General features: G+C 53.7%; 1 protein-coding gene across 12 annotated transcripts in view; it reads right to left on the minus strand.

Annotated features, from left to right (window-relative positions):
* The window catches only part of PTPRE (protein tyrosine phosphatase receptor type E), a 139,991-nt gene that overhangs the window by 26,065 nt on the left and 102,207 nt on the right, over nt 1–11,719 (minus strand). For all 12 annotated transcript variants that reach the window (XR_005833211.1, XR_005833210.1, XR_005833209.1 and 9 more), the window contains 3 exons: nt 9,756–9,892; nt 4,351–4,441; nt 460–536 (listed from right to left, as the gene is read on the minus strand). Coding sequence is in view for 7 of the 12 variants with exons in the window: in XM_040624227.1 (XP_040480161.1) it covers nt 460–536; nt 4,351–4,441; nt 9,756–9,892 (305 nt within the window). In the remaining 5 variants the exon portion in view is untranslated. The remainder of the gene's footprint in view (nt 1–459; nt 537–4,350; nt 4,442–9,755; nt 9,893–11,719) is intronic.

Genomic DNA, 11,719 nt, shown 5'->3' on the forward strand with positions numbered 1-11,719 from the left:
ACACACACACACACACACACACACACACACTTAGATATTCTTAACTGGTTAATATTTTCCAATTCTCCTGTATTGTGTTTTTATGATGATTGTATAATTTATATTAAATGATCTTTTAAGGTTCAATTAAAGTGGATTCTCAACCCATCGAGTATGGTTTTATCATGTGTTTGTCTAACTGGTCCCTCCTATCCTATTTTGTCAGTAACGTGAGGAACGCTGTAACAAACATTCTGGGGGTTTCTCCGTTTCTTGACAATGAATTCCCAGACAGATGCCAATTCGAAAGACCTGGGTGCTTCCATGTTTTCTGTGCTATGGCCAAACTGCCCACAATGGCTGTGATCAGTTACATTCCTGGTCCCCCCCAAGAGAAGAGTCATGATTCACACTGAGCCCCCAAATGGTCCAGGTGCGCGTGTCGTGCTGGGGCGGGGGCCAGGAATACGGCTGACTTACATCTATGTAGGAAGCATTTATGTAGTCTGAGCAGGGGGTTCCATCCACTTGGCTCAAAATCACCCTGGAGTGATCATCTGTTTAAAAAAGCAACAACAGAACGTGATATTAGGATAAGGAAATCATGGCCGCCGTACATTTCTTCCACCTATAGCATTAACCACCGCGAAGGACACGACCGGGTCTCCCTCGGGGATCACAGGGACGGAGGAGGCGTTCTTTTTAAACGTTTAAACATGCATGTCATGAGGGCGGGAATGCCTCTGTTTCACTGAATACTGCGTCTCAGCAGTGAGGACGGCGCCAGACCCTAACCAGGTGCTCGGTAAAGCCCATGGAGTGCCAGCAGAGGTAAGGATTTCAGTGTCCGGGAGTGGGGGCTGCTGGATCTGCCCAGACACAGAGCAGCAGCCCGTGGGGGGACCTTACAGTGAGGTCACCATATTCCCTGAAACCCCGACTGAGGGACCGTATTAACAGGTCTTGGTGTTCCTAGGATAACTCCGGGTGGAAGGACGGGAGCTCACTCTCCCAGGCTTTCCAGGGAAAGGACAAGCAGACTCCACACCCCAATCCTCACCCTTCGGGTAGGCTCCGGGGATGGAAAGTGGGCAGAACTCACACAGACCCGGGCTGAGCATGGTGGACCACCTGCCTGGAAGACTCTGGCTGGTACGAGCATCTCCAGAGTGGGAGGGCTGACCGCGGAGAGCTCTGTGTATGTGTGTATGTGGGGGGGGGGTGTTTTCTCTGTGTGTGAATGTATGGTGTGTATGTGTGTTTGTGGGGTGTGTGTATGTGCACAGACACATCGGGGAGGTTTCCACCAGGGCCCCATTGTGATTTTAGTGGGTCCTTGTCAGTCCCGTCTTCATGGGCCACATCCTCCATTAAAAAAAAAAAAAATTTATTTTGACTGTGTTACTGGTTAGTATGAAGCTTAATGTAATCCAGACTGGATTACGTCTATATATTTTTCTGATTTTAAAGGAAATTAGATGGTTTCATGGGACCTTGAAAGTGATGTGGCCCCGGACCTGGATCTCCAGGCTGGTGCACTCCTACTTCTCCCGGAGCAGAAATACTGAGGACGCCCAGACTCAGCCCAGGGCTTGGGTCAAGGGTCACAGTGGCTCCTGGGGTATGGAGCTTGGTAGAGAGTGGGCACTTCATATGAATTTACTGCATTAATTATGGAAAAATTCTGTGTCCTTGCCCTGCTTTCTCTCCTCCTGGTCCCCACGGGACTGAAACTAACTGAGAAGGATGTGTCTGTGGTGTGGCTCTGGGGCAAGGATCCCGGATCATCGCTGTCGTCTCCCGTGTGCCTGGAAGGTGCTGGGGCCTCAGACGCCCATTGTCTGGACGTTGCATCACTGGGCCTGATGGGCCAGCGAGGCTCTCAGTGAGGGCTCTCATGACCCATATGAGGCAGTCGGGATATCAAACCCCAAATGTACAATACAGGCTGACTTCTCTGTGAGACCCTCCTGCTCGGGGACCAACAACCCTGAAGCAGAAATAGCTCTATCTGAACATGCATAAAGATTTGAAAATAATTTGGAACAATTTACACTTTGAAATTTCAGCTACAGAAAGCAGAGGGCAAAAAATAGCCTTCTGGTTAGATTTAGAATCTCGCAGTTTCTAAGAGCTTCCTGTCTTTTTATTCTGAAAGTCACACTTCACTTTCAAAACATTATTTCCTGAAATCATCAGCTGTTGCTGTTTTTCCAGAGAAGAGGGTGCTGTCTCCCAACCGGCCACCCAGGCTTTCCACAGCCCAGCCTCGTGGACCCGAGACCCCCTGCACCATCTCCAGCGAACCAGCCCATTCCTGTCCTGGGTCCCTTGCCGGCCCTGGGGGCATCTCTGGCCAACTCCTCAATTTAACCGGATACCTCTCTCCCTCAGCCTGTGCCTTGCTGATGCCAGATGCCACCCCCCTGGTCATCTCCAGGGCATGTCCCAAGTGTCTCCATGCCGCCATCCCATAGACCCCGTGTCCCATCAGTGTGAAACACCTTACATCTGGGCAGAGCGTCCTGGCCCCTGATGACCACCAGTGCCCTGTCTCCTCCACACGGTGCTCCTGGGCAGGAAAGGGCTGGGACCGAACCCTCACCCAGGGTGGGGAGAGGCAGGAGTGGGCCTGTCACACTGTTATACTGGCAGGAAAGGCCCACTTCCCTCCGTAGCACAAGCTGGAGAACACAGCTGGGAGAAAATGTGCAGGGGGTGGGCTCTGCTATTGGAGGAGGTGGGGCCCCACCCTGAGCCATCACCTCTGTGAAGAGGGGCTGGGGTACAGGTAATTTCCACACCTGGCCATTAATTCCACTCCCACTGAGGCCTCACCAAAAATACTTTTAATTATCAGTGTAAATGTCACCTTTTAAAAACTATAGGAGTTTAGAAAGTAAGAGACAGATGGGGGTCAGGGACCTGGGAAAGTGCTTGGTTTGGACTCCATCCTCCATCTATACCTTCAGCAGGTGAATGCATAAATTAAACTAATTAATGAAACTATTAGTTAAACCAACAATAGATAAGGATACTAATTCCCAAATATCCTGATTTTTATTTGACACAAAATATGCCAAAGATCACAAGCCTCCCATCAAGGTTCTCCTCTTACTCGAGCTGTTCAAGCCTAGAGCCTTGCCTCCTCCAGTCTCTGATAACCACGCCCAATCCTTCCGAATCCTCCCCACTGCGTGTCCAGAGTCTAACCTCCGCCCAGGCCCCCTCCCCCGCAGCGGCAGGACTACACAGCTTCCTGACCCTTCTCCTTGCTGCTCCCTTGGCTGCCTACACAAATACGATTTGGCCCAAAGACTATTTGGTTAATTTCTCTTGTTTTAATTGGATCACAGCCTCACAGGGCCCTTTGCAAAAAAGACATGTAAATCCTCTGTTTATAAAGTGCGAAAGAAGCATTTCTATCAAGTGCTGAGAGGCCAGAGGTCACACAAACTGGGCGGACCACAGCTTCTCTTGCCTACAGAAGAGATCGACTTTAGCCTGATGCTAAAAATGCAATCAAGAGCCCACGCACCGAAGCCCACTGCACAGGCTGGTCTCCTTGCTCCTGCGGAGGCTCTGTCTGAGAAGGGAGGTTCTCTGGGCGTACCTGGGGAGGCCTGGGGTTCAGGATTTCAACCCTTCCTGGTTGCCGTTGTGTTAGCCTGATGTGTTAGCAGGAGGGGTCCAGCTGCATGAAGAGTATCGAAACCCTCCTCGGCCAGCTTTTATAAAGGCAGCTTGGAACTTGGAGGTTTTTCCTGGCACCAAGGCAGGCTGTGAAAGCTGCCCCAGGGCACGGCCCATCCAGCTACATCCCCGGACAGATCTGTCAGCCACCTGGCCCGAAGGCCTGCCTGGAGCTCGCACACCATAGCCCCTGGCTCCCTGTAGCGGTTGGGGTTTCTAAGCCTTCCCACAAAGCTGCCAAAGCCCTACACATTTCTTATTCTTTTGTTTCTGTCCTTGGTCCAGGGGACCTGCTGCTGGTGGCCAGGAGCACGGAGTCTGAGACGGGGAGAGGACCAGGGCCCCCAGCAGCACAAGACTGGGGCTCAGGACCGGATCTAGTAGGAGGCTCTCTGCCAGCCCCTGCAGGTGGCTTTCCCTTTGGCCCCTGGGCAGCACGGGTCTCAACATCGAGCACAGGCTTGGTGGCCGGACCCACCACAACAGAGGTGGCCCGAGCCCCCCGTGGGAGACGGGCACCTATGTTCCCCGGGCAAACGACAAGCAGCGATGCCAGCCCCCCATCTCGGAGCCCCGGGACCGCCATGCTGCCTGGACAGGCACGGTCCCCGGGAGCTGCAAGTGAATGTCTCGTTTACTCCCAATGCCACCCGTCATGCAAAAAAGGTAAAATCTTACTGGGAAGGATGTTGGGATATCTGTTTTTTTCTCTGTTTTCTTCTTTATTGGCCAGTTCGAAAGTTCCTTGTATGTGTCCCGATGGCAACGACTAGAAAAGAACACAGAGTTAGCACGGAATGTGATGAATCGGAGCTCCCCTAACGAGCGTGGGCAGGAGGAGAACTCCGTCTCAACAATCCACCTGCAGTCCACGGCCCTCTCTGCCTCTCGGGCTGTGCCAGGTGCTGGGCAGAGACTCCACGAAGACACAGGCCCGCGTTCCCTCAGGGCGATCTAGAGCTGTGGACATAACGATGACCTCACAGTTGGACCCGAAGCTGCACGAAGGCAGGGACCTGCCCGGGCATTGTCACCCAGTCCCTGGGAGCCACAGGACCCGGCCCAGAGCAGGCAGTCTACAAATACAGGCTGACCACAGGAGAGCTCGGGGCCAGGAGGGGCAGAGCAAGGGCGCCTGTGCAGAGTGGCTGGAAAGGCCTGCTGTGCCTTTGGGCTGGGCTGAGGGCTGAGTGGAATGATGTGCAGAGAACTCAGCCATGAGCCTCCTGCTTGAGACACCATGAGCTCGCGGGACAGCAGCTGACGCACAGCCGGGCCCTTGTGCATAGTGCAGACCCCAGCCCCACCCTGGATCGGCATGAAGATTCCCCAGGGGTCCTGTGTGGACCCTTGGCTTCCGAAGCTCTGTCCTAATGCCCCCAGCCTTGGATGAAGACACCGAGGGGCCACTAGGACCCTGGAACCGATGTGCCGCTCAGTGGACTTGAACCCCGGGTTCCCTGACTTCTATTCTTTCATTACTTGGGACCCCTTCCATCCTGCTGGCTCCAGCATATGCTGGCTGCTGGGACCCCCGCTGCACTCAGATGATACCCTTGCAATGCACAGTGGGAAAGAGCCTTTTGAACCCCCAAATCACGTCCTTCTACATTAACCTAAACATTGACTGCACCGGGGTGGGGGGCACAGGAATTCAAGTATCGAGTGTGAATACTGAGCACGCATCTTTGATGTGCCAGGCCCTGTAGGAGGAGCTGGGTCAGCTGCCCCAGGCTTCCCAAGATACCCTGAGATGACACTAGCATCACCTCTGTTCTACAGATGAGGAAACTGATCCCCAGGCTGCTGCAGATACGTCCAGAGTCACCCGGCCTGCAAGGGGCAGACCCGGGGTCGGGGCCTGCTCTCTGGCCTGGAGCTGGCATGAGGCCAGGAGGAGGGTGCTCACTTCTTCAAGTGTAAGGTCCCCGGGGGGTGGGGGCAGTCCTCACAGTGCAGCTGAGGCCGAGGCTTGCTCACCCCGCGAGTCAGACGGGACAAACTTGCCATGCATAGGTCCCCAGAGCCTCCCTCTCCCGGGCTGGAGAACTTCTCCATCACCGACTGAGCCCCTGCCCACCAGCGTCTTCTTTCTCTTGTTTTGGGGTCACCACCCTGGAAGGCCGTGGGTAGAGGCTCTGGCAGGGCCGGGGTGGAGGCCAGCCTGGTGGGGGCCTTGGAACCAGCACCTTCTCTGCCTGAAGGCCTGATTCTTATCAAAGCCGTCTTCACACTGACCTTCTGGACCCCCCAAACAAGGAATTGGTGATAACGTTCTCCGGACTTCTCATTTTCTATACCTGAAAGTTCTTTTTGACCTCAGCCCTGGATTATAATACTGTAATGGCAGATGTAAGATGGTATGTGTTTGTCAAAACCCACACGATGCATGTCACAGGAACCCCAGCTCTGGACTTGAAATAGTGACGAGTCAATATTAGTTATCAGTTGGGACTCTCGGAGCACACTAAGGCAAGATGCTGCTAGTTGGGGAACCTGTGTGCAGGGATGGGAACCCTGTACTCTATGCACAATTTTTCTGCAAGCCTAAAACTGCTCTAAAAATTAAATATAATTAAATTAAATATACAAATAATACATTAAAAAGAAAGAGAGAACCTGAGAAGCCTCCTTGTTCCTCAGAAGGTGGGGCGGCTACAGCGTGGTGGGTGGAGAGGCTGGAGGGGTCTAGGTGGCGAGCATGAACCCAGCCCTGCCACCCTTTCCCCCCGCAGTGACCTAAGACCTGGAATATAGAGCTGGGGTGGCGACACTGGCTCGGCGGGGGGCACAGAGGGCCACTTGGCGTGAGAGGCGAAGTGCTCTGTATATGGAACATGTCTCCGTATCCAAGCACACAGAATAACGGCCGCGAGAGGCTGGCCCATCGCTTTCTCCTGTTGTCAGTGTGCCCGTGGACTTGCGCCTCCGAGCCGCTCAGATGGCACAGGGGAAACGGGACAGCACCCGGGGGAGGGTTCTGCCGTAACTGGGTCACCCCCGCAGTGCGGGCGTGAGCCGCGCTCACAGTAACCGGTCAACAAATACCTTGGATTGACTGTCCAGTTACATACATTGGCTGAAGAGGGTTGGTTTGTGTGCTTGCTCGCTCCAGGTGAGATTTCATGTCAACGAACACACAGGAGGAGCCACAGGTCACGTCCCTTCCTCTTCCTCCCCGCTTTGCAGTGCTGGGCAGGTGGTAGCCAAGTGAGAAGAGCAGAGAGGAGCCAGGTGTGGGCTGTTCCAGCAAGCTCCAGCGGACAGTTCTGGCTTGCATGCTGTGTCGGGACCTCTCCTGGCGGCACCTCCCCCGTGCCTTTCTACAACACTAATGATAGGGGCTGGATCCGGGCCCGGGCTTGGAATAAACTGCTGGTCTGAGACTCGGAAGATTCTGTCTGGGGAGGTGGGATATTCCTGGCCTGAATAGCACTCCCTTGCTGGGGCGTAACTGGGGGCCTGAAACAGACTTTGCTGGGCTAGCACTCCATCATTGCGGGGTGGAGACTGAGGTTGGAGGCTCCCAGAAGTAGTCCTATAAAGTATGGCAGCCCCAGACCCCTCTCCTGGAGACTCTCAGCTAAGCTAGGTACACACCTACCTCTTTGATGTCAGGACAAGCCTATGGGGGCAGGCAGCATCCGTATTTCATAGTTGAGTAAACTGAGGCAGGCAGAGGTTAAGCAATGGCCCAAGCCCTCCAGGCTGGTAAGAGACAAGCTGGGCCAGCCACTCAGGCAGGCCAAAGCCAGCATTCACTCCTTGACCACTCCACTGAGCTGACCCCAGCACCAAACCCTGTCTGTCCACTGAAGCTTTGGGTCGACAATACACACATGTCCAAACTCGTCTGGATGGACGACTTTGAGACTCATCTGTCCCTTCCCAGTTTCTGGGACTGGAACTCAGGACGGGGAGGTGGGGGGGAGGAGGAAGGAGATGAGGTACAATCGTCCAGCTCAAGTGGGCTCATCTGTTGGGCCAGGGCTGGGCCGGTTCTGGCAGGCTCCAGGGCTCTGACAAGACCGAAGCCACACTAACGTGGCTGAGGACACGGCCAGCTCTCACTCACTCGTGAGAGGAGCACACTGGGGTCCAGAGAGTACCAGCAGCTCGCCTCAGGTCCCCCAGCGCCAGGTATCTGCCCACCCTGCCCTGCCCTGAGGCTTCCAGAGGGTGGTAAGAGCAAGGCACCCAATTTAAAGTGGTGCCCCAAAACTCAGGAATCAAGGTAAAATAATATTCAAATGCAACATTTAATTTTTTTTTTTAAAGTCGAAATCAAAGCAAAAAAAACCCAATGATGACCAAAACAGAGACAGCCACGTTGGAGCCCGGGACCACGGGAGAAATCTGTCGGCATGACTCTGTCTTTATTTACAAATGTACTGTTTTGTTCAGCATGGATTGTTCACGCTGATTTGGATATATTTGCTTGTTGCATTAAATATTATGTATCTTGGCGAACTGAGGGTTTTTTTGTGCCTGGGGCGGGGGCCTCACCTGCCCAACCCTATTTCTGGCCCTCCTCCGTTGGAGTGGCCCTTACTCCTCCCTCGAGATGGCCCCAGAGTCAGCCGGTTCTGACTCATGGCTTTCTGCTGGGGAGGCCAGCCACCCCCTCCGCAGGGAGAAACCCGAGTGCGAGGGGAAATGGGACAAGGCAGGAGGGGAAAAGTCATACTGTGCAAACCTGCACAGTTATTTTGGACATGGAGAATCAACTTCTCTTATGTGGCTGACAGATTGCAAAACAATACTGCTTAGAGCTGTCTTTCAATATGACCTAATTTCTCAAAAAAAGAGGGGAGGGACACATTTAGAAACAATTAAAAGGAAGCAGGATAAAGGCCGACCAGGCGTGTGTTAAAAAATAAGTAAAGTGCAGTTGAAATGCTCCGTCACCTCCCGTGCCCTCACAGGACGCTTCCCTGTGATATGTCCCCCGTCTGCCGCAGTGTCATCTTTGGGGAAAACAACTGCATAAACTGCTGTTTATGAAGCCGCTGTCTGAGCCTCGCGTGGAGCCGTAAGGTCCTTAAGACGGGCCTGCTCTGCTCCCCAAGTCCCCCCACCCCCGGCGGTGGAGGCCGGCGGGGCAGGCGCAGCTGACCCATGTGAGCCGCATGCCAGGGCCAGTCAGCTCGGCTGCTCCTCTTGCTACTTCCACACTCAGCACGTGGCCGTGTGCGAAATAAGGAAGGAGCGGAAAGCAAAACTCAAAACACGGTCAGGGATAAACTCTGAACGGCGACATCCAGGGCTGCTCTTCCTGGTGTCTGTCCTCCCGGCGGCCCACCCAGGCCTCTCTCTCTGCCTCTGTGTGTGTCTCTCTGTCTTTGTCTAACAGAGTCACAGGTCACAGGACATTGACTATAACATCAGCAACACCAGAGAGGGGGTCACGAATGCACGTTCGTATTTTGTGTTGAGAGCTGGGAGAATCGGTTTGCTACCCGGGGGGCTGTCCGGATTGGTGAAAGCCATCCGAGTCGGTGGCTGCCATCGTTAAGGTCACAGCAAAAAATTCATCCAGAATCACAGTAGCCGGATGAAGACAAGAGGCTGAAGCAGACCCGAAACCAAAGGGCTCTCAGGCAGCCCCACGACTGCTTAATTCAGCTCTGGGGTGCATCAGAAGAGGGACATTTCCTATGCCAGCGAGATGCGTAAGCTCCTTGAAGCCCATCAGCGGTGGGGTGGGGGCTCCACGGTTCTCAACACGGAGCTGTCCCACTGCCACCTGCTCGGACCCTGGTCTTCCACATTCGTGAGACAACCGTGTTTCTGTAACGCTAGATTTTAGGACATGGCACTCGGGAGTGTTCGCACTGGAAGGAGCCTTCGGGAACATCTCCCGCAAGCGTCTCATCTTAAGAATGAGCAACGAAAAGGAGAAGGTGCCCTGCAGTAGAAACTAGGTCTCCAGAAGCTCACTTTGGGGACAGCGTCAGGACCGATGCAAGAGTTTCCAGTCTCTGGGCAATCGATCCTGAAATAAGGCACCGCCTGTCGGGGTTTTTGACCCCAGGACAAGAAGACAAAGGATCCCCCGCCCCCCCCTCCCCACACACACTCACATTGAATTCCTCCCGAAAGCGTTTGCAGTCATCTGCGGAGCGGACGCGGATCTCCTCCTCCAGGTGCGCCACAGGGATGGGAAAGTACTTCTTGGGTCCGGAGGGGGACCTGCTGAGAAGCATCACTCTTTGCTGCTCTGTGGGACCAAAAGAAACATGGGGGCCACTGAGTCATACTCCCGGATGGCTGACTCATTAACCAGATAGACTGACAGCATTCCTAGAGGAAAGACACAGCTAGAGGGGGGCCCATTGCTCTCAGATCATGCAGCCGGGGCCAGGCGAGGCCCTGAGCATCTGAGCACAGAGGTCTGTCCGCTGCAATACACCCATGCCATTTACAAGTAGGGGTGTCCCTGAGGGGGGGAGTGACCTGCTCCCAACAACCACAGACGCCTTATCTCAGTCCCCCAGCCCCCTGCTCCTTCCGCAAAGGATTTGGGCAGCTTCACCCTTCAGTTCAATTTTCCAGGTTTGAAATAGGGAGAATGATTATGTTAATAAATTAGGAAGAATCATTTCTGTTCAAGTTGGGAATACACCAGGAATCGGTTAGGATATGAGCCTCAGCCTTGCCTGCTTTGTGACACACACAGTCCTAGTTGCTGAAACCCCATAAGCTCCAGGAGAAATAAGACAAACACCGTCCTTGTTTTGCAGGGAGCGAGCAGGGAGGCACTGGGAAGGGCTGGCTTCAGGGGAGTTCCTGGACAAATTCCTTCCATAAATTCAGAGTGAGACAAAAGGAGAAATCCCTGGCATGCGCTTTTCTCCCTGGGAAATGCACTGATATTCTTTTTTTTTTTTTTTTTTTTGAAGATTTTATTTACTTATTTGACAGAGAGAGAGAGACAGCCAGCGAGAGAGGGAACATAAGCAGGGGGGAGTGGGAGAGGAAGAAGCAGGCTCCCAGTGGAGCAGGGAGCCCGATGCAGGCTGGATCCCAGACGCTTAATGACTGAGCCACCCAGGGGCCCCATGCACCGATATTCTTGACAGGGTCAACATGAAACCTTTGCTGTCGTGCTTGCAAAGGGCCTGTCCCCACCTGCAGAGCTGTTCTGAAGCCCAGCCAAGAACTCCTCCCAGGGCTCATTCCTCCAAGAGATGTGTCAGGAGTCTGGCGCGGCCTCTGGGTTTTGCCAGCCACACCTTCTTCCCTCCCATTCAGGCTGTTGAAATGTGCAGGGCAGGGAGAGGGGACAGGAAGGGGGCCCCTGGAGGCCACGTTAGCACCAAACAGGGGGCGCTGCCACCCCGGCACTGCGAAACTGCCCTCCAGCCTCTCCACCTTCCCTGCTGCCAGTTTTGCAACTGTGTTTGAATCTGATAGCATGTTTGTTCCCTCAAACCATGGAACAATCAGGCAGCAAGCGACCAGAGGAAGTGACAGTCACTGGTGTGAACCAATACTTTTGAAAGCCCCTGCCTCACACAACTTTCTCGGCCATCTGGATGTGTGGGGGGAAACAAACAATGGGCCTTGTAAGTTGTGTTAACCCTTTCTGCACTGAACTCAGAGCCAGAAAGAAAGGCCGGGAAAGCCCTCCACCGAGGGCGACCATCCCCACAACACACATTGGCGGGTTGGCTCCTTCTTTGCATCACGACCCGAAAAGAGCGTGAATTTCTGGGGAGCCGTTCAGGGTATGAACCAGGCTGTCTCATCTTAGAAGGACTGTAAAGGGCTTACGAAAAATATTACATGTCAAACCCTGTAAAAAACGACAGGATGTGAACAGTGTTTCCAACGAAGCCACAAACTGAAAGCCTCAAGTGTCTGTTTCCCACCAGAGAGAAATGGAGAAAAGTCTTGAAATGGTAAAATTCTACCATCGCAAATGCTAGCACTCTACCAGGGAAAGCCAGATCAGAGTCTCAGAGCTGAAGGAGTTTAACATTTAAAACAAAAAACAGACAACAGCCCCCTGCGTGGTCAGAAAGAGCACACCTCCCCCCCCCCC

Source organism: Ursus maritimus, unplaced genomic scaffold, assembly GCF_017311325.1.
Source record: "Ursus maritimus isolate PB19 unplaced genomic scaffold, ASM1731132v1 scaffold_7, whole genome shotgun sequence".
Taxonomy (NCBI): Eukaryota; Metazoa; Chordata; class Mammalia; order Carnivora; family Ursidae; genus Ursus; species Ursus maritimus.